This window comes from Anthonomus grandis, chromosome 2, assembly GCF_022605725.1.
Source record: "Anthonomus grandis grandis chromosome 2, icAntGran1.3, whole genome shotgun sequence".
NCBI lineage: Eukaryota > Metazoa > Arthropoda > Insecta > Coleoptera > Curculionidae > Anthonomus > Anthonomus grandis.
Window position 1 is genome coordinate 5,934,519 of NC_065547.1, and position 23,761 is coordinate 5,958,279.

At 31.6% G+C, this 23,761-nt stretch overlaps 1 protein-coding gene and 1 long non-coding RNA gene across 3 annotated transcripts in view; one reads left to right on the forward strand and one right to left on the reverse strand.

Moving 5' to 3' along the window:
- Positions 1 to 23,761, forward strand: part of LOC126733577 (staphylococcal nuclease domain-containing protein 1) — a 74,538-nt gene that overhangs the window by 13,339 nt on the left and 37,438 nt on the right. For both annotated transcript variants that reach the window (XM_050436924.1, XM_050436923.1), the window contains exons 6-7: positions 584 to 898; positions 22,657 to 22,816. In XM_050436924.1, the coding sequence (XP_050292881.1) occupies positions 584 to 898; positions 22,657 to 22,816 (475 nt within the window). The remainder of the gene's footprint in view (positions 1 to 583; positions 899 to 22,656; positions 22,817 to 23,761) is intronic.
- LOC126733580 (uncharacterized) lies at positions 14,475 to 15,677 on the reverse strand. The gene is made up of 2 exons (XR_007659776.1): positions 14,885 to 15,677; positions 14,475 to 14,627 (listed from the first exon to the last, which is right to left on the reverse strand). It is a non-coding gene; the product is annotated as an uncharacterized LOC126733580 (long non-coding RNA).

The window sequence follows — 23,761 nt, forward strand, 5'->3', positions numbered from 1 at the left end:
TTGTCGAATTAGCAAGGAGTTTCGAAGGAAGTATTTTATAACAGGAAATTTGAAAGATAATTATATTTTGTTTATATTTTTAATTTAATTACCTTGATAACGGTAGTCGATATAACTACCGAAATGTTGGTTCAAGCTAGGTATTTTTTTAAAAAGTAGGTCTTCTCGTTGTTTTTATCGTTTTCTAATTTTAATATTCATAGCAAAGTTAGATAGGATATTGAAAAGAAGAAACGACCTCAGAGATTAATAGATTAAACCTCAGCTCCTAGGTATATTAAAAAAAATATATTATAGTAAATTATTGCATTTAAAACTTATTGAACTTCAATTAAATTAAGTATATCGAACGCTATCATTATAGATTTCAGTTCATATTTCTTTTAAATACGTGAACAAGTCTATTTTTTTCTTCTTTTCAATTTTTTGAGCGTGTGAGATAGTAATTTCTAAATTGATTTTTGCTGTAAGTGACGTAATACCGAATAAAATAAGTAACTCGTTATGAATTCGTCACAACAATACAGATTTTACTTACACTCAATTAATATTATACAAACAATTTTTTTATTTTATTTTTTAGGATTAGCAAAATGTGTCGATTGGTCGTTGGCCTCCTTATCCTCGGCCGATATCCAGAAACTCCGTCAAGCCGAAGCTCAAGCGAAGAGCGAGAAGAAACGCATCTGGAAAGACTACCAAGCAAAAGCTCCTCAAATAACCGGCAAAGAGAAGGAATTCGCCGCTACCGTGGTGGAAGTGGTGAATGGTGACGCCCTTCAAGTTAAATTGCCCAACGGTAGTGTGAAAAAGGTGTTTTTGGCTAGCATCAGACCCCCCAGGGAGGCTGGTAAAGCCGGGCAAGATGACGAGGGTAAACCCATTCCAAGACCGAAAGGTAAGTGTGGTGCACCTTAAGAATATTGCATGTCGACAGAGTATAGTGTCTCTTAATTAGGTATTCTGGTGAAAATGTAGGTAGCGGGATTAGCGACAACAAATCAAACCTCAAGTTTTTTAATTGGCCGACGTTTCGACGATATATATTTTTCGTCTTTATCAAGGCTAAAAAGAGATAAATTTCCTTCGTTAGTTTTTTTTTTTTTTTTTTTTTTGAAAACAATTTTATATTACTCAATAATATACATATTATTCTATTTATAATAAGTCTCTAAACAGTGCTTGTAGCTCTGGCCTCGAGATTAATACAAAAATTCACATATGAAACTAGTGTACACAATAATCATAGGTAGGTTATATTAATTAATTATAATGTAAAGTAAATTATAAATAAGGTATCTCATTACATAACTAATTTATACTAATTTTACAACTTGACTGATTAAATAGAAAAATATTCGTTGAGTTTTGTAACAAATGTTTTAAATATTTGAATATTTCTTAAATCATTAGGTAGCCTATTAAATGCTTTAGATGCAGAATACATTGGGCTATTCATTCCAATCATTGTTCTATTGTAACTAATATATAAATTTAATTGACCTCTGGTATTGCGTCTATGAACGTCGTTTGAGAATGTAAAATTTATATTGCATTTAATTTTTTTGTTTATAATTTTATATATGAGTTTACATTTTTCGAACTCCATTAACTGATTCAATTTAAAAACTTTAAGCTCCCTATATAGAAAATCTGTATTTGTAAGTATATTATATTGAAACAATATTTTAAGGACCTTATTTTGTAAAATTTGGATATTGTCAAATTTTGTTTTAGAACATGTTCCCCATATAGGCATCAAATATCTAAAGTGGGACAAAAAGAAAGCATTATAGATATTCATTTTTGTATTATTTGTTAGGTAGCTTCGGCTTTTATATATACAGGGTATCATAGAATTTATTTTGGATGTAATTTTGTTTATGTGAGTTTGCCAAGTCAATGCTTGATCAATATTTAAACCAAGATATTTAATGGAGGCAACTTTCTCTAGGCTAATTCCATTTATGTTTAGTTGAATATTATTTACTTGTTTGTTTTTTTGTTTAAATAGCATATATTTGGTTTTGTCGACATTTATTTTTAACCTGTTGTAAACTAGCCATTTAAAGTACAAGCTCAGATCAGCATTGATAAATTGCGCTAACTCCTCTTCATTTTCACCTTCATATACAAGGGCAGTATCATCTGCAAAAGTAAAATATCGAGCACGTAACCTGGCAAATTTTAGACTTAATACGTATAAAAGATATAATAAGGGTCCCAATACAGAGCCTTGAGGCACTCCATATTTATTCGAAAACAATTCACTAGCTACTCCCTCCCAGTAAACATATTGACTTCTATCTTGTAAGTAGGTTTGAATCAGTTTCAAAAAGAGTTTTCCAAATCCCATGAGCCTAAGCTTTTTTAATAAAATATCAAAACTTACTACATCAAAGGCTTTCTGTAAATCAATGAATACCACAACTACAATTTTTTTGCTATCTAGGGACTTTGAAATACAACTAATAAAGTCAAATGTTGCCGAAAGAGTACTGCTATTTTGAATAAAACCATACTGATGACTATCCAGCAATGTATTTTTATGTACAAAAGACATTACTCTTTTTTTAATAATTTTTTCTATTATTTTTGATAAAGTATTAACAACAGTAATGGGTCTATAGTTATTCATTTGATCCTTATCGCCAGATTTAAATATGGGAGTAATTTTATTTTTTTTTTAATTCATTGGGATACACACCAGTGTTAAAGACATTATTTATTAGTTTCGCTAATATATTTATAACATAATCTTTTAAATTAATTATGTCCAACACTGTTATGCCATCCTCGCCTGGAGAACAATTCCGCCTTAATCCCATGATGATTTCACAAACCTCATCACAATTTGTTGGTGAAACATTCAACATACTATCACAGTTAACTTCATCAAATATATTTTCGTCATCAATATGTTGAGTCTGGTTTACAAGTTTATTAACAATACTCTCTCCGACTTGGGAAAAATGTTTGTTTAAACAATTAACAATATCTTTTTTTTCTTTTATAATTGTTCCTTTTAAGGTAAGAGAATTTATCTGAGTAGTGTTTGATTTATTTTTAAAAAACTTGTTTATAAATTGCCACTGTTTTTTTTGACTGCCGCCTGCATGTTCCCATTCTTTGCGAAAATACTGATTTTTTAATGCTTTTATTTTATTTGTTATTTTGTTTTTAATTGTACGAAATTCTTGATCATATAACGCACTACCAGGGTTTTTTATTTTTCGTTTGTATATAAAGTCGCGTTTTTTCATCATTTCTAGCACCTCCTCATTGATCCATGTATTATTTTCTCTTATCCTAAGTGATTTAATGCGTTGAGCTTCATTTTTTGATTTCTGGATCAAATCGGTCAGTTCCTGAAAAGATGATATGCTTACATTTTGAATATTTTGTTTAAATTTATACACAAATTTTTTATAATCAATGCTGCTAATCATATATTTTATCTTTGGTTTATATTCTTTGGTGGCATAATTTATATAAAATAACAATTTCTTATGATCAGAAAAAGAACAAGAACTAACATTTAGGTTTTCGATTAAATTCGAGCTGCCCTCTGACAAAACATGATCTATAATAGTATGACTTCGCTCTGCGACTCTTGTAGCGTTTTCATACATAATTTCATTATTTATTTTAAAATTATTTTCAATTAACAAATTTTTATAATTAGTGACCAATGCAGAACTTTTTAACAAGTCAATATTAATATCACCAACAATAACATGCTTTTTGGGATACTTTATTAAAATTTTCTCTAAATCTTTTAGGAACTCTAAGTTATTATAAGAGGGTGGCTTATATATTACACTAACCTTTAAATTAGACTCGCCAACACATACACAAACCCAGTTAACACTTTCATTCGGTTTTGACTTTTTCACTTCACGACACTTTAATGTGTTTTTTATATACACTGTTGCTCCGCCCCCTCTGCCATCTCTGCATGAATGTATAGCGGTGTAGTTGTTTAAATCATAAAAAAATGTCTCATTTTCATTTATCCAAGTTTCTGAGAAAGCTAGAATATCACAGGGATTGTTGATCAGGTCACATTTAATTTAATCGATTTTATTTCGAATGCTTTGAATATTCATATACACTACCTTTATTTTCGTTTGAGGCCTTATTAGTTTTCCAATTCCTTTTCGGAGTGAACAAGTATGACTTTCGATGTGTCATTCTTTCTTAGAAATATCGTACCATTGCTAATCCATAGGTATTTATATTCATGCTGCTTTTTAAATGCCCTAGCAGCTGTAAATAGCTTGATATTTTCTTTTGTTAAGTCATGGTTCATATATATTTTGTGGTGGTTTCTATATCCTAAATCCTTTGAGTTTAGCTGATATCTCTTTTTTGATTTAAAAAGGCCCTCTTTTGTTTTTTAAATTCTCAAAACAAACTTTAATAGGAGAACTTTTGGTAGGTTCCTTTCCCAACCGGTATGCTATAAAAGTGTTTTTTTCTATAGCTACGTCCAATGTCTCTCCTATTTTGGTGACTAAGACTTGCATGTCTTCATTTTCCTCATATGGTACTCCTTGAATAATAATGTTTTTGTCCAGTTCCTGTTGTTCCTTTTTATTTAATTGGTTTTTAATATCAGCCAATTCTTTTTGTAAATTTGCATTTACTTTCACCTGCTCTTCATATTTTAGAAACAGACTATTATACTTATTGTCCATTTCATTTAACTTGGCCATAATATCTGCCAATGTATAATTTTTAGCTTGTTGATTCTGCTTTTTTTGTTTACTTTTTTCAGCTTCTATGCAGGGTTCGCAATACCAAGGCTCTTTTAGCTTGCTGATCTGTGTATAGGCTTTCTGTGAAATAGATGCACATATCCTGTGCTTCCAAACATAGCACTTTTCACATAAAAGCGCCTCATCATCATCATCAAAGTTTCATTAAACATAAAAAAGAAAATAGGTTTCCTTATATAAAATCACTCTTGGAACAAATTCAGAGAAATGTAAGAGAAAAAAGTTAACAATGTAAATTAGTGTTTTATAATTTAAAAACTTCCAACTCTTTGTTCTTCCGCCTGAAAGGTCCAACCCACTGGAATTAAGGTCAAATGTGGTATACATATAAGATTCCATGTTGTAATTGTCCGAAATGTTATGTGGGAATTACCAAGCAACATTTAAGAGGTGGAATTTATCAGCATGAGTATGATTGTAGGGCAATCAATATTGACAAGAAGGAAAAAAACGGCATTAGCAGAACACCATTTTTTGGCCACAGTTTTAATTTTCAAGTTGCCGGCATTTTAGACTATGAGAAACATTTTTTAAAACGTAACATGAGTGAGATGATTCACATTTATTTAAACGATACAATTAATCATCGACAAGATACACAGGGACTAAGTGTACAATATAATTTTGTTTTAAATACGTATAAAGGCAAAGTACTTAACAATGGTACCCGGTAATTTTGGAATTTCGAATAATTTTTTATTGACAAGACCCACATTGTTTGAGATTATGGTACCTTAGTCGTCTCCATCTGTTATTGTCTGCGTGTAGTATTTTATAATTTCTGTTTTAAAAAAATTCGCAGATTGCCTTATGTATATACAATTTTATTGATGTTTCTTGTTTTGCGTTAAGTCTCCTTGGTAACAGCAGACGGATGACGTCACAATCAAATTACATACGGCCAGATGTCGTACCCACGCTATTTTCAAGTAAATAGCGGCACTTATAGAGATGTGCGGATAGTATCTACTCGATACTTTAATATCTGATACATGCGAAGATTCGAAGTAATCGAATCCTTCGACCCCAACTACTCGTTACGCGAATACTTTTTTAAATCCCAAATTTCCATGTCACCAGTGGCTGCTTATGCGTACTAAATATATTTTATATGTAAAATATAGCAATATTGTTAATAAAATGAAATAAACCGCCGCCGATCGGCCCAACAATAATTAATCAATAAAATAATACCTATTTATATTTACCCGGCGTTGTCTACTTGATACTTCGATACTCGATACCTTGTTGTAGGTAAAAGTATTTGAATTCGTCCGTCGTGCCCGATTACTTGATTACTTTTTATTAGCATAAGTATTAAAGTATCAAGTAAATGTGGCGAGTTGGCGGCTGGCGAGGCAGGGTAGGTACCGACCGGCGCGGCGGCGGTTTGTTTAGGGTGTGTCGCAGTTTATTTATAATATAAATAATGTGATAATGACGGACGACGGTCATAGTCATAAATTATTATAGATATTACAGGGAAAAGGAATTATGGTTGTTTTTTTTTTTAATAATTTTGTTTATTTCCTAAGAAGGCGTTATTTTACTACCTACTTATTCAATTTTAAAATTTATTATAAGGTAGACAGGTTAAAAACTTATAGAGAACTCAAAGAAGTGGCTCAGTTTTAAGTAAGTTACCGTGGCGTCAAGTTTTATTAAAAGTTTGGTTTTACGTTGTTTTGAATTTGCGTGATGTCTGATAAAAAAAGAGTAAAGTTTGGTTGCATTTTACTGTGGTCAGCAGTGAAAAAGCTAAGTGTGATATTTGTAAGAGTGTGTTATCTTATAAAGGCGGAGCCACGTCAAATTTACAAAAACATTTAAAAGCAAAACATTTTTCAGTGCTTCATGAAGTTAAAAGTATTGAAAGCAATAAACTGGCCAATGTTCCTAATGTTGAATCTGATCGAGCAGGACGTTTAACTAGTTTAGATATTGCACAGGTTGGTGATAATAATACAAATGCCTTAAAACCTTAATTTGCTGGAAAAGTTCCTGCACGCAAGGTTTATTCCCAAGCCAAAATTTCTACTCTTTCTGTACGCCCAGCATCCGTTTCTAGAACAAAATTTTTAAATGGAATGGTCTTAAACATGATTTTGCAAGACCTGCAACCATTTTCTGTCGTCGGAGATAATGGATTTAAATCTCTAGTAGCTGATCTTGATCCCTCTTATTAACTACCATCAAGAACAACTTTTAGTCGAGATTTACTAAGCCAAAAATATGATGACGTTGTTTTAAAAGTAAAATCTTTATTAAATGAAGCAGAGTTTATCACGCTTACTACTGATACTTGGATGTCACGTTCTGTTGAAAACTATATGGCGGTAACTGCCCATTATGTAAATAAAGAGTGGACACCAAAGTCATTGTTGTTGGGTTGTTTTCATTTTGAAGAAAATCATACGGCTGAAAATATCAGAAACAAGCTATTACATATTCTAAATGAATGGAACATTTGCAGTAAAATAGAAGCTGTTGTAACCGACAATGCAAGAAATATTACAGCTGCAATAAGGTTAACTGGTTGGCCAAATCTACCATGCCTGGCTCATACTTTAAACCTTGTCGTTCAAGATGCCCTAAAACAGCTACAGCCGTTGCAAAACAAAGTTAAAAAAATTGTAGAATATTTTCATCGCAGTACCACAGCAGCAGGAAAACTTAATGAACTTCAAATGCAGATGATAAGTAAAAATCTAAAATTAATTAATGTTGTAACTCGTTGGAATTCAACTTATTTTATGTTTAAAAGGATTTGTGAAATTCAGATACCACTTGAAGCAGCTATTGGCATTTTACATAATCCGGTGGAGGCATTAAGTGTGGATGAATGGTCGCTCTTAAAACAATTTTGTGCTCTTTTAAAACCTTTTGAGGAGGTGACAAGAGAACTTAGTGCCGAAAGAAGTATAAGTGTTTCTAAAATAATACCCTTAATTGAAAGCTTATAACAATTTTTGGGCGGGATCCAAACAGATGATAACGCTGCCTTAGATTTAAAAAACAATTTAATACAAGGCTTAAAAACGAGATTCAATCGAATGGAATACAACACTATACTTGCAAAAGCAACCTATTTGGATCTCCGTTTAAAAAAAAAGGTTTCAGTGACGATAATGCAGTAGTTCAAGTGAGAGAACTTTTAGTTGCTGAAATATCAATGCCCATCAAAAAAAGTAATGACGCTATGGACGTGCAAAATATGTTAATAGATGAAGAGGATACTGTGGAAGAGGAGTCAATCTGGAAATGTTTCGATGCGAAAATATCGAAAAATACATCTACGGTAGCTACTTCAATTATTGAAGATAAGCAGTATACCGAAGAGCAAAACATTAAAAGGAATGATGACCCGTTAAAATGGTGGAAAAGAAGGGAAGCAGCGTATCCAAATTTAGCAGAGTTGGCACGAAAATACTTAGGCATAACGGCAACTTCTGTTCCAAGTGAACGGGTATTTTCGGCTTCGATTAGTATCGAAGCTGGCGGGCCAATTAGTATCAGATCGCAGGAGCAGAATTAAACCAAAAAATGTAGAAAAGGTGATGTTTTTAAACGGCAATTCACAACTTCTCTAAATTAATTTGCCGAATTATTTACTATATATTTTCCTATACCCGTTAGAATTAGATATTCTTAATTATTTTGTTTTGTGTTGTTTGCAATTATTCCATTTAATATATTATTTTGATACAAATGTTTTTCTAGTTTATTTTAATTTTTATTTCGATAAATATTTTAATACCATTATAAAAGTCTTCGCTTATAATTAACCCCATTTTATACTTGCATAACTGTGTTTTGTTTTGGGTAATGTGCATTTTGTAATATCTTACTGAAACTTAATAACCCTCTATTATACTCAAAAAATATAACAAACGCCAGAGCAAGCCCTAAATTTAATATAGGTATTCATAAAAAAATCTTAATATTCGTCCGTATATTTACTAACAACTCACAAGTATACAAGTAATGATTACTTTGTAACGAATACAAAGTATCTGATACTTCAAATCAAAGTATCAGTATCTACTCGATACTTATAAAAGTATTCGTTGCACATCACTACGGCACTTGCTAAATTGAGTACTTTTTCAGTTCGAAAATTATACTCTATTTCAGAAGTGTATAGAGTAATAAACTGGGGAATTCCGTTCTGTTTGGCTACATTTCGTGGTAGTTCATAGGCGCAGGTACTTATAATATTTATGAATTTAATTTTCACGGATTAAATGCCTTTATTTTGAAAGAGATTAAATACTAAATAAATACTTTTAATCCTTTTGTATAGGTACCTATCTTTTAACGCTTTGTAACATGCAAAAATGGAGTCAGGTAATATATACAGAGTATAAATACTTTTAAATCATATTTTAAACGTTAGTAGTCACTGCTACGCTGTAGTGTAATCACAATATTATTATCCCAATATTTAAAAAATGGAGGTATTCAGTCCAACGAAAAGATGTACTAAAAATTCTCCACTATCGCTGAGTGAAAAAGTTATTATTTTAAATGTACATGATTGCATAAAACACGATTACCCTAGTTTTACTGTGCAAGAAATTGTTTAAAAATGTTCTCGAATGAGTGGAATTGGAAAGTCCACCATTTTCAAATTGTTGCGGGAAAGAAAAGTAGCAGGTCAAGTGGAATCTCCCAAGCAAAAGCCAGGACGACCTACAAAAGTCCTTGATGAAAATGCTAAATGTATAATTCGAAGAAAAGTTCACTCTTTTTATTTTAAAAAGGAAATACCCACCCTAGACAAAATTTTAATGGAGCTTGGCCGAGATGACAGTATTCCGTTGATAAGTAGAAAACTTTTATGGAAAACTTTAAAAAATATGGATTTTGCCTGGGAAAAGCATAACCGCATAGCACTTTTACTGGAGAGCAACGAAATTGTTTGTTGGAGACGACAATACTTGAGAAGTATCAAGCAGTACCGCAGGGAGCAAAAGAAAATTTTTTATCTTGATGAGACGTGGATTAACGAAGGTTATATAGTCCAAAAAATGTGGCAAGACAAAAATATAACCAGTGCTCGCCAAGCTTTCATAGAAGGCCTGTCTACGGGTATTAAAGTACCTTCGGGAAAAGGAAAAAGACTTATAATCACACATATTGGAAGCGAAGAGGGATTTTTAAAAGAAGGTCTGCTAACCTTTGAGTCGACTCGCACAGGAGATTACCATGAAGACATGAACTCAGACGTTTTCGAGGACTATTTTGGTGAAATGATAAAATTTCTTCCGGCTAATTCGGTGGTGGTTATGGATAACGCAAGCTATCATTCACGGCGAATAGAGAAGACGCCAACTTCAAGTTGGAGAAAGCAAGAAATTATCGATTGGATGACTGCAAAAGGTATTGCGTTTGAAGCAAATTTGATAAAAAAAGAACTGCTGGCAATAGCAAACTTACACAAAACTCGTTTCATGAAATACGCCGTGGAAGATGTAGCCGAAAAATATAATATAACTGTACTGCGCTTACCGCCATATCATTGCGAACTAAATCCTATAGAACTGATATGGGCGCAGGTAAAAGGATTTGTAGCAAGACAAAACACGACTTTTAAAATGAAAGATGTTAAGCTACTGTTTAATCAAGCCATTACGGAAGCGACACCAGAGAATTGGCGAAAAGCAGTCCAGCATGTAATTAAGCAAGAGGACAAAATGTGGGATCTTGACAACCTCATCGATCAGACAGTCGATCCTTTAATTATAATGTCAAGAGGTGATGACAGTTCGTCAGATGACGAAGAAGACTACAATCTATTATAATTTAAAATTGTTATACACTGTTCAAAAAGTGCCAGATCCAAAAGTGACATTTTCAACTGTTTTACTCTACATATTATGTTCAATAAATTTGTGAAAAAAATATATTATTCCATTTAAACAAAAGTAACTTTCTAAAATAAAATAGCATTTAAGTTGCACGCCTTTGGCGAACCGTTTTCAATGTTTATCAGTGGGTAACAATGGGCAAAACTCATAAATTGACCCAAAACCGGGTGGCACTACCTGCAATCAACGAAAAGAAAGAATTTTACATTGAAACTAATACCCAACTAAGGTAGTGGCATAAAATATTGGTGGATCACCAGGTACCACTTTTGCATACCTAATGAGGTTTTATTGCTCTACACACTTCTGAAATAGAGTATAGAGGCTTTAAATGGGTCGAAATCATCGGAAAATGATATCGACCATATCCGGAAATTTTAAATTTTCCAAATATGTCCATATTTTTTATCGAATCGTCTTTATCGAGCTGGGAAAATGATGCCGCGTGATGACGTTTTACTTTACACGTACTTTACGTGTACATTTACATTTACATTTTCAATAGGTGGAATCTGGGTGGACAATATCATTATGAATACGAATGGAGTGTGAATATTACGTCACTATTTAAATACATTAAATATACATTTAGAAATACTCATTCATATTAGAAGATTCATACAGCAACTTGTTTAAATTTCACCGCAAAACACATATGAAATTCTTAAAAATATTGTTTTCTTGAATTTATTTTTTATTTATACGAATATTCAATAAAATACATGTGAACATTCGGTTCACTTAACCGGCTAGGCCAGTGACGGGTAACTGATTTGATGTCGCCAATACCGGCAACAGATTCATATTTATTATTTAAATAAAATATGTAAACTGCTGTTCAATTCATTGATGGTTTCTTTTATTCTTTATTCTTTTCATGTAATTTTTTTATATATTATTCTAATACTCGCTTTTCAAAAAAAAAGTTTCCATAAATTTCGATAAATTCAAAAATTTTGATGGAATTCAGAGCGAGAGTACGACACGATAACGCTCCCAATTATTATAAAATTAATGTTTGACAGCAAGTAGAAAATCGTGATGTTTTCATAAAGTATTACTTGCTATGATTCCAACATAATTAATTAGCTTTAAAAATGCATAGTTAAGTAGTTTTTCTGCATAACGAGATTAACGCTTAAACCATAGTGCATACAATAACATTCCTAGGTTTCTGACTGATCTGTTATCGTTTATTATGTGTAAATAAATAAACAAACACAAACGGGTATTCACAGTTGTCCGGAAGACTTTTTAAAATTTTTTAATCCTGTTTGCATAGGATTCACAAAAAATTTGTAAATATAACGTCGTCGGAAGTAAAGTGCATGTCTCTGCAAAAAAGAGTTTTATTATTAATATGCGATCATGGCAAAATATTAATTAGAAGAAATGGAGAAAGATATAGAAGACATTAAATGTGAACTAAAGTCCTCTAGGAATGAGTCCTATGCAACAATTTTAGAGCATTTCCAACATGATAAAGCACATCAAACTTGCCTACAATTGTTATTAAACCAAAGTAGCACGAAGCTCACAAAAAAACAGAATGAAACATCAATCATCCATAAACCCTGCAAACTTGAATCTTGGAATTAGAAATATTAAAGAAACAAGCAATGAAAAAATTATAGTTAAATGTGATGCCGAACACCTTAGAACATTAAAAGGCTAGAATTAGCATTGCCGTGGAACTATGGGTAATTTATTTGTGTTTATATTTTTTATTTTGTATGTTTTGTTGCAACTTAACTAAATATGATGATCAACTTAAAATAAATAAGGAATTACAGGATGAACTTGGTCAAATTAAGCAACAGTTAAATAAAAATGAACAAAAGGAACTTAAAAACAATTTGTTGGTGCAAGGAATCCCATACAAAGAGAACGAGAACTTACCTGAAATTGTAAATAAAATTGCCAATTATCTTGATGTCCCAAACGTAAACAAATTTACTGTTTATAGATTGGGCAGGGATAAGAATAAAAATAACCCTGTTAAAGTCATCTTTGAAGATGAATCAACTAAAACAAAAATTTTAAAATCAAAAAAGAAATTTGGCCTAAAAAGTTCAGATTTGGGATATACTACGGATAATAAAATCTTTCTCAACCATGAGCTTACAAAAACTAATCTTGATTTATACATAGCAGCTAAGGCTTTTAAGAAAGATCAAAATTTTAAGTTCCTATGGATTGGCGATGGTAATATCTTTTTGAGGAAAGACGAAAGTTCAAAAGTTCTCCTTATCAATAATAAAAGTCAGTTGGAAAACTAGCGAGGCCTCGTGAACAACTAAAAATTGCTTACATGAACCTACAAAGTATAAGAAATAAACTGGATCTGGTGCAGTGTTTGGTTGTGAGTGAAAATTGGGATGTACTAACATTTCTGTTTGAGTTGGATGGTTTTAATGCTGTTCATGCCTGCAGAGCTGGTAGGGGGGGTGGTGTGTCAATTTATGTGAAAAAATCTATTAAGTTTCGTGAAATTGAGAAATCAAGGAAGGGTGAGTTAATAAACTGGATATGTATTAGCTTAGGGGAACAAAACTTAAAAATAAGTGTTATATATAAACCACCCACTGTTAATAGTGGTAATTTTTTCCCATATTTAGAATATATTATGCGTACTCACCCTAAAAATCATTTAGTTGTTGGAGATATGAATATTAATTTGCTTGATGTTTCGCAAGTAACCAAAGAGTACAAAGATTTAATAGCATTAAACAATTTTAAAATTAATAACTCGATAAATGAGGAATGCGCTACTAGAGTTACCAGTTTATCAAAATCTCTTATAGACCATGTTCTTAGCGATTATAGTAGTAATTTAAGTTGTAAAGTTAATGTTAAAGAAAATGCAATTTCAGATCACAAACTTATATTGCTTGATATTAAAACACCTGTGCAATTTTATAAACCAAAAGTAGATTATGAAGTCAAATCTGTAGATTATAAAAAATTTGTAAACTTATTTATACAAAAAATATTAAGCATTAACGTAACAACTTTTCAAGAATTAATTAATTTAATTAATGAATGTAAAAATAAATCTCAATATACAAAAAAATTAAGAATACGAAAAAATAACACCTGGATAAATATTGAACTTCTTGAGCTTATCAAAAAAAGAGATAAAATATACAAAAAGAAAATTAACCAACCCGAAAACCTAACTATTATCTCTGAATTTAAAAACATAAAAAATAAAATTAATAATAAAATACGTGCTTTTAAAAATAGGTATTTTCAAACCCAATGGAATTTAGCTGAAGATAATGTTAAAAAGCAATGGGCATTTTTCAACAGCTTAATAAAAAATAAAAAATCTAAAGTAATAATTAATGAATTAATAATTGAAAATAACATTATTAATTCTCAGCTTGACATTGCAAATAATTTAAATACATATTTTTCTCAGGTCGGTGAATCAATAGTTAAAGATTTGGAAACGGAGATTCAACTATCAAACGAGCTTTTTTCTATTGATGAAGTCTACAATGATAGTTCTATTTCTATAACATTAACTAATAAAGAGGAAATATCAGAAATTTTAAAAGAACTAAAAATAAACTCAGCACCTGGATATGACGATATTACGGTTAGGGACATACATAATCTTGGAGAATACATGATACCTGTTTTGGTACGGTTAATTAATAAAACTATACAAAAAGGGATTTTCCCATCAGAGTTAAAAATAAGTAAAATTACACCTCTTTTTAAGTCAGGTAATAAAAGATATATGAATAATTACAGGCCCATTTCAGTCGTTAGTGTATTCTCCAAGATTCTTGAAAAAATAATAAAAAATAGAATGTTATCTTTCATTAACTCTTGCAATCTATTGAATGATAAATATCAATATGGCTTTATAAAGAACAGTAGTACACTTGGTGCGGTTGTGGATTTTGTAGACTGTATTTCAATGGCATTAGATAAACAACAAATAGTTATAGCTGTCTTCATAGACCTAAAAAAAGCCTTTGATGTAGTAAGCATAGACATTCTTTTAGACAAATTATTTAAAATGGGATTTAAAAATGTATTGTACAGCTTAATTAAAACATATTTGTATGACAGAAAACAGTACGTAAAGCTTGACAATATTATTAGTGAATGGTTATCTAACACCTACTGGGTACCACAGGGATCCGTTCTTGGACCTCTCTTATATATTCTTTATGTAGTGAATCTCAAGTTAGCCAAGCTAAAAGCAAGATATTTTACCTTTGCAGATGACACTGTACTGGTATATGCTGGAACAGATGAAACTTCTTTAACACAACTTATTAATAATGACCTAAAATGTTATCTTAAATGGCTGTTTTCAAATAAATTAAAAATTAACATTGAGAAAACCAAATACATGATATTCAAACAAAAAAATAAGTCAGTCAGCAATAATCTAAATATTAATATTAATACTGTAATATTAGAAAAAGTGTCGAATATTAAATATTTAGGTTTGCAAATAGATGAAAATTTAAATTGGTCACTACACTTAAACAAAATTTTTGATAAAACAGTTCCAATGCTATCTGCCTTATATAGGAGTAGAGATTATTTGTCTGAAAAAAGTAAATTTCAAATTTATAATGCCTTCTTTCTCACACATTTTAGGTACCTCTTGCCAGTATGGGGTATGTGCGGTGAAGTTAATTTTAATAAGGCTCAAATTTTGCAAAATAAAATTTTGAAAATTTTGTTTAATTTTGATTGGCTTACAAGTTCTAATACAATTTATTCAAATTTAAGTTTAAACAAATTAAAAGTGATATTGGAGATAGAACAATGTAAACTTGTATATAAAATTATAAACAACAGACAAAAAAGTAACATAAATATTATGTTTTACCATAATGTACATAATCATCAAACAAGATCACTAAATAATGTTTATCAAGTTTCTACAAGAACTAACATAGGTTTAAGAAATCCAATTACAGATGCAATTAAAACATTTAATAGTTTACCTCATTGTATAAAAGATATAAATAACTATAGATTTTTTGTTAAAAAATTAAAAGATTTAAAAAATGTTAATTAATTTATGTATAAAAAATTAAAAGCAACATTGCAACATTTGTTTACTATAGATAATTAATTACTGTTTTGTTATTCTCGGGGCCAGTGTTTTCAAACACTGATTGGAGAAATTGTTAAAACTCGTTATACATTGTATTATTGTGGTTAAATAAATTGTTTCAAAAAAAATATTCGTTTCTAAGCGTTGAACATTGGATAGTTTTGATGTGGTTTTTTGTTTTTTATGTGTATATACATAGAATATCAACTTGTTATTTTTAATATACATAGCAAATTAGATTATTGTTGAAAATTAACGTCAGCTTCCAATTTATTTATAGTTTTGTTTAATTTTAATTTAAGTTTTATAATGTACAAAGGGTATCAGTGTGGGATAATTTATTATTATTTATATTTTGTTTCTTTCTGTTTTTTTTTTGTGTCTTTGATAACTCTATGTATTTTATTAAAGAAAGGAAAGAAAGGGAAAAAGAATGAAAGGAACTTATTTTTATTCAAACCAACAAAGGAAATTTATCTCTTTTTAGCCTTGATAAAGACGAAAAATATACAGGGTGATTCATTAATATTGCACGAAAATGAAATGCCGGTTTTTTTGGGTTAAATTGTGACGAAAAGTTCCTATAAACATATGTCCGAAAGTGCTTCGTTTCCGAGATACAGGGTGTTCAAATTTTCTTAAAAAATCGATTTTTTATTAATATCTAAGAAATGCCTTTGCTGTTTGCAATGTCATTCACACCATTTCTGGATATCTTAATGATGTATCTTTTTGACATATGACAGTTGATTTGTTATTCCAGGGACGTGCCCACGGGGTAAGCGGGTTAGGTTTTTTGTACAAAAAATAGCACCTAGTAGATTTTTTGAACCTCCTGTATATTTTTTGGATGACGCAACTAAAGATGGAATTGTTTCAACTCTTGGGTGTTTTTCGTATCTCCCTCCGTTTTCGATAAAAAAAATTAAGAATTGCTTTTTTGCATCCCTCTGTAAAAATACAAGTAAATGCTTTTAAATCACGCGAAAGCAAAGAAATAATTTTCTTCCTAAAATGTAATACTTACCTATTCATAGTGTCGAATATCAAGTACAGCATTAACAACTGCTGATCTAAAAAATACTGCGGAATGTTGAAATTGTAAATACGTATTAAACAAAATTTAGTAAATACTATTATCGTTTTAGTTTTTGTCGCATTCTTTTCGTTGCTTTGAAAATGCAATAAATAAAATACCAGTTCATTTAACATTACTAGGTGTGGCTCAGTGATAAGGTGTTGTTTTTTTCCTGTCAAGTAGACAATTTCCTCATTTTTGTCTAAAATGGAGTACACTTATAGTGAAATGTGCGATATGCACTTTGTGTATGGTCTTGCTAATGGTAATTCACAAGCAGCGAGGCGTATTTACGCGGACAAATACCCTAACCGAGTACTTCCTCATAGTCAAATGTTTACTCGCCTCCATCAACGTCTCAGAGAAAGTGGAAGTTTTAAAAAACTTACAGTCGACAATGGACGACCCCGCACAGTTGCAACCGCAGAAGCTGAAGAAGCAGTGCTCCACGAAATCGAGGATAATCCTTCAACGAGTACAAGACAGATTGCTGCCACTTTAAACATTAGTCAGCCAACAGTGTTTAGAATACTGAAAAATCAGCTTTTGTACCCGTATCACATCCAGCGGGTACAAGCACTTTTGCCAGACGACTATCCTCATAGAGTGGCTTTCTGTCGATGGTTACAACAAAACATTGTAGAAAATCCTCCTTTTTTATCAAAAATACTTTTCACGGACGAAGCTAATTTCTCCAGGAATTCGATAATGAATTTCCATAATAATCACATTTGGGCAGATGAAAATCCACATGGAATAAGTGAAAGTCGCCATCAACACCAATTTTCACTGAATGTTTGGGTTGGAATCATTGAAGACCACTTAATTGGTCCTTTCTTTTTGCAACAAAGGTTAAGTGGAGAAGTGTATCGGCGTTTTCTTCAAGAGGAGTTGCCAACACTATTAGAAAACGTCCCGCTTGCCTTAAGGTACCAAATGTTTTTCATGCATGATGGCGCTCCGGCGCATTTCAGCTTAATTGCTCGACAGTATTTAGATAGAGTATATCCCAATCGTTGGATAGGTCGTGGAGGTATACAACCCTGGCCTGCGCGATCTCCCGATCTAAATCCAATAGACTTTTTCCTCTGGGGCCACCTCAAGCAATTAGTTTATACCACCCCCATCGAAAATGTTGAAGAATTAAGAAATCGTATTATTGCAAATTGCGATATTATTCGAAACACGCCAGGGATCTTTGAACGTGTTCGCCAGTCAATGCGTCGCAGGACAGACGCATGCATTGCAGTTGGAGGAACTCATTTTGAACAACTCTTATAGCGTACGTTTCTTAGTCCATAGCTTTTCATTACCTTCATCAATTTACTAATGTTTATTCTAAGAATTTAATTAATGTACCTAAGTTTAATTAAAACTATTTTTCAACAGGTAGTACAGTTAATGTCATGTCAAAATTCCAAATTACCGTATTTACTATTCTTCACCCTGTAAATCGATAAGTAGGCATTTTATTATGTTTATTCAAGTTTTTTCAAACGTTTGCATTAAACTAATTTTTTTATCGAAAACGGAGGGAGATACGAAAAACACCCAAGAGTTGAAACAATTCCATCTTTAGTTGCGTCATCCAAAAAATGTACAGGAGGTTCAAAAAATCTACTAGGTGCTATTTTTTGTACAAAAAACCTAACCCGCTTACCCTGTGGGCACGTCCCTGGAATAACAAATCAACTGTCATATGTCAAAAAGATACATCATTAAGATATCCAGAAATGGTGTGAATGACATTGCAAACAGCAAAGGCATTTCTTAGATATTAATAAAAAATCGATTTTTTAAGAAAATTTGAACACCCTGTATCTCGGAAACGAAGCACTTTCGGACATATGTTTATAGGAACTTTTCGTCATAATTTAACCCAAAAAAACCGGCATTTCATTTTCGTGCAATATTAATGAATCACCCTGTATATCGTCGCAACGTCGGTCAATTAAAAAACTTGGGGTATGAAGTCGCTGAAAGCAAGTTTCCTTAATCTAGGACATTGCTGATCATCTAAAAGAACTACATCTCCAAACTTAAACAATCCTTTTATAACTTCAATATTATAGACTCTCTTAAATTCCAAGATTCTAATATATAACTTCGCTTTTCCATATTCTTAAAATCAGTGATAAATCCTAAAGTTTTTTTGCACTATTAAAAACTTATCAGGGGATAAAATAATTAAATTACTCGCATCTTTATCTATGTAAGTCAGTGGGCTTGATTTTACCGTCGTTTTCAAGATTTCGCGCAGAACTATTTGCAACTCATCATCTGTTAGCATTTTTTAAAAGACTTGAGTATATTATTCTTGGCACTGCACATCGTACGATACATCGTCCCAATCCACCACACCTTAATGATAGAGTGTACAGGGTGGCCAAATAAGAATGCGAGGTACTGTATCTGGGAAACTATTCATCGTAGAAGCTTGCGATAAAAAAATTTATTACTAAAATGGCCAAGAGAATGACCTGGAAAATATTTTCAAGTTTCTAAAATGGCCGCTAGGGGGCGCAACTGCAATCTTGAATCTAGAAAACTGATGTTTCTGTAAATTTTGCTGAATTAACCTAACAAAAAAATAGCTGATTATTAAAGAAGAGACTAATCCGAACCTTTTTTATTTGAATAGTTTTGCTGTATCTCTAATTATATCTTTAAAATAATTAAAAAGTAGCCAAATATCTAAACAATATACCTATAAGAAATAAAACACTAAATATTTTTTACTAAGTGAAACACTCAGTATCTTTACGGTTTTTGTATATTGGATACAATTGATTTTAATGTGGGAGTAAAAAAAAGAAAAGCACAAGATTTCAGACAGTAATAAGGAAATAAAACTCGGATATACAAAAAAGAATATCGATTGGTGCCAAACATTTGAGGAACGTTCCGTAAATGTCCAAAACATAGTTTGTTCCACATTACTTTTGAATATTTTCGCTATATCTCGGTAAATCCCTAAAATCACAAAACACGCACCAAAAACCCAATTTCGTCTAAGTTCTGAGCTCATATACATGTAAACCGAAAAATTCGTCCATTTTCACAAGGATGCTGGTCGTTTATATATTACGTTTTATAAAAAGCAACAACTCAAAATTTACAGCATCACATAAAACATTAAATAAAAAGGCGAAGGTTACATGTCTCGCCCGACTGGAGAAAATTCAACAAAAAACTTACGATTGTTAGATTATTATACTCTATTTCAGAAGTGCATAGAGCAATAAACTGGGGAATTCCGTTCTGTTTGGCTACATTTCGTGGTAGTTCATAGGCGCAGGTACTTATAATATTTATGAATTTAATTTTCACGGATTAAATGCCTTTATTTTGAAAGAGATTAAATTCTAAATAAATACTTTTAATCCTTTTGTATAGGTACCTATCTTTTAACGCTTTGTAACATGCAAAAATGGGGTCAGGTAATATATACAGACTATAAATACTTTTAAATCATATTTTAAACGTTAGTAGTCACTGCTACGCTGTAGTGTAATCACAATATTATTATCCCAATATTTAAAAAATGGAGGTATTCAGTCCAACGAAAAGATCTACTAAAAATTCTCCACTATCGCTGAGTGAAAAAGTTATTATTTTAAATGTACATGATTGCATAAAACACGATTACCCTAGTTTTACTGTGCAAGAAATTGTTGAAAAATGTTCTCGAATGAGTGGAATTGGAAAGTCCACCATTTTCAAATTGTTGCGGGAAAGAAAAGTAGCAGGTCAAGTGGAATCTCCCAAGCAAAAGCCAGGACGACCTACAAAAGTCCTTGATGAAAATGCTAAATGTATAATTCGAAGAAAAGTTCACTCTTTTTATTTTAAAAAGGAAATACCCACCCTAGACAAAATTTTAATGGAGCTTGGCCGAGATGACAGTATTCCGTTGATAAGTAGAAAACTTTTATGGAAAACTTTAAAAAATATGGATTTTGCCTGGGAAAAGCATAACCGCAAAGCACTTTTACTGGAGAGCGACGAAATTGTTTGTTGGAGACGACAATACTTGAGAAGTATCAAGCAGTACCGCAGGGAGCAAAAGAAAGTTTTTTATCTTGATGAGACGTGGATTAACGAAGGTTATATAGTCCAAAAAATGTGGCAAGACAAAAATATAACCAGTGCTCGCCAAGCTTTCATAGAAGGCCTGTCTACGGGTATTAAAGTACCTTCGGGAAAAGGAAAAAGACTTATAATCACACATATTGGAAGCGAAGAGGGATTTTTAAAAGAAGGTCTGCTAACCTTTGAGTCGACTCGCACAGGAGATTACCATGAAGACATGAACTCAGACGTTTTCGAGGACTATTTTGGTGAAATGATAAAATTTCTTCCGGCTAATTCGGTGGTGGTTATGGATAACGCAAGCTATCATTCACGGCGAATAGAGAAGACGCCAACTTCAAGTTGGAGAAAGCAAGAAATTATCGATTGGCTGACTGCAAAAGGTATTGCGTTTGAAGCAAATTTGATAAAAAAAGAACTGCTGGCAATAGCAAACTTACACAAAACTCGTTTCATGAAATACGCCGTGGAAGATATAGCCGAAAAATATAATATAACTGTACTGCGCTTACCGCCATATCATTGCGAACTAAATCACGACTTTTAAAATGAAAGATGTTAAGCTACTGTTTGATCAAGCCATTACGGAAGCGACACTAGAGAATTGGCGAAAAGCAGTCCAGCATGTAATTAAGCAAGAGGACAAAATGTGGGATCTTGACAACCTCATCGATCAGACAGTCGATCCTTTAATTATAATGTCAAGAGGTGATGACAGTTCGTCAGATGACGAAGAAGACTACAATCTATTATAATTTAAAATTGTTATACACTGTTCAAAAAGTGCCAGATCCAAAAGTGACATTTTCAACTGTTTTACTCTACATATTATGTTCAATAAATTTGTGAAAAAAATATATTATTCCATTTAAACAAAAGTAACTTTCTAAAATAAAATAGCATTTAAGTTGCACGCCTTTGGCGAACCGTTTTCAATGTTTATCAGTGGGTAACAATGGGCAAAACTCATAAATTGACCCAAAACCGGGTGGCACTACCTGCAATCAACGAAAAGAAAGAATTTTACATTGAAACTAATACCCAACTAAGGTAGTGGCATAAAATATTGGTGGATCACCAGGTACCACTTTTGCATACCTAATGAGGTTTTATTGCTCTACACACTTCTGAAATAGAGTATAGATGTTATGGGGTGCTTCCTAAGACAATCTAGCCCCCGTAACCTACCACTGTACCTTAACACTTTATACTCGTCCAAAAACGGTCTTAAACTTAGAATAATTGTTGATAACTGTGTGGGCAGAACTTTATCACTTTGTAAGCAAAGTATATCTTTTTAAAATGCTCCCTTTTGAACAATTCACTAATACAAGTGTCACTTATTTTTATTGACATTATTGTTGAACCTTTTTACATACGCTGTGATCCGATGTATTTTTTCCCAAGTTACTCAGTTCACCCAGGTCAAATATAGAATCCACATCTACTTCACTCATAAGATTTTGAACGTTAGTATCTATTATTAGGAGAGGCATATTCAGTTTTTTACAATCCAACAGCTTCCAAATAAGCATCTGGAACCCACGCTAAGTCAAATATAGTAACCGCTGCTTTTCTCGTTAAATATAACTTTTAAAAAGTTAATTTTGCAGAATATTCAAGTATTTTATTGTTATGCACTGTAACACTAAATACACAAGTTGGAGTTGGAAAAATCGGGTTTTTAAAAAAGGGAAAAATAAGTAGCTTCTATAGAAAGTGAGAGTTTCAATTCTTTTCCAGGTTTCAGACCCCTTTATGACATCCCGTGGATGTTCGAAGCTCGCGAATACCTGAGAAAGAAACTTATTGGCAAGAAAGTGCACGTGGTCATCGATTACATCCAAGAAGCCAGGGACAATTTCCCCGAAAAAACTTGCGCCACCGTCACCATCAATGGAAAGTAAGTACATTTAAGAATAAAAGTTTTCAAGTTCATTGACGATGTTTTTACACCAAAAGTAATGTATGTTTTTTTTGTTTTAACTTTAATTTTCTGAAGTGGGAAACTGTTATTAAAAATGTTTAAGACATATTGTCCGGTTTGTATTATTAGGCAAATTACGGAGAATATTTGATTTACGATGAAACCTGCCACCTTAAATTTTTCTAGATGGCTTTACTAAAACTGCGTCATGATCAGATAACCCTGAGGGAATCATAAGTATATCACATACCTATTCTGAGTTGAATTTTACACAAAAATAATCTATTAGGGTTTGTGTAAATTTTGAAATTCTTCCACTAATTACGAGTCCTATTAATTTTACACATTTTTTCATATTTAATTTTTTAATCTGAAAATATCCAATTTTTCAAATTTTTTAGAGATACACTTTTTGTTCTAAATTAAATACCCTGTCCACTAATTCAACTTTTATGAAAATCGGTGGGAAATTAAGAAAATAATTCCTGTTTTTCTACTTGGGAGTCCTATTAATTTACAATATAAATATAAAATTAATAGACTCGACATTGTAATTCTTGTGGATTTTATAAACATTTCCCTTCATGGGACTCTATTAAGTAATTAACATTAAAATCACCCCAAACAATTAATCTACTACCAACTAGCAACAAAGACAATGTATTACAATATAAATAAATAAATAAATAAATAAATAATGGCTTTATTTGTACTTTTCAATAGTGTACATAGGCGAAGTCTAGCCAAAGGCTAATCTACTTAACCTATTTAAAAAAGTAAGCAAAATTATTTTAGATAGCACAACTGAAAGAAAAAAATTGACATTTGTAATAGTAACACTAATATTAATATAAAAATAAACAGATATACACCCATTGGTCCATAAAAATCAAAAAATTATAAATAAGAAATACCTACTGA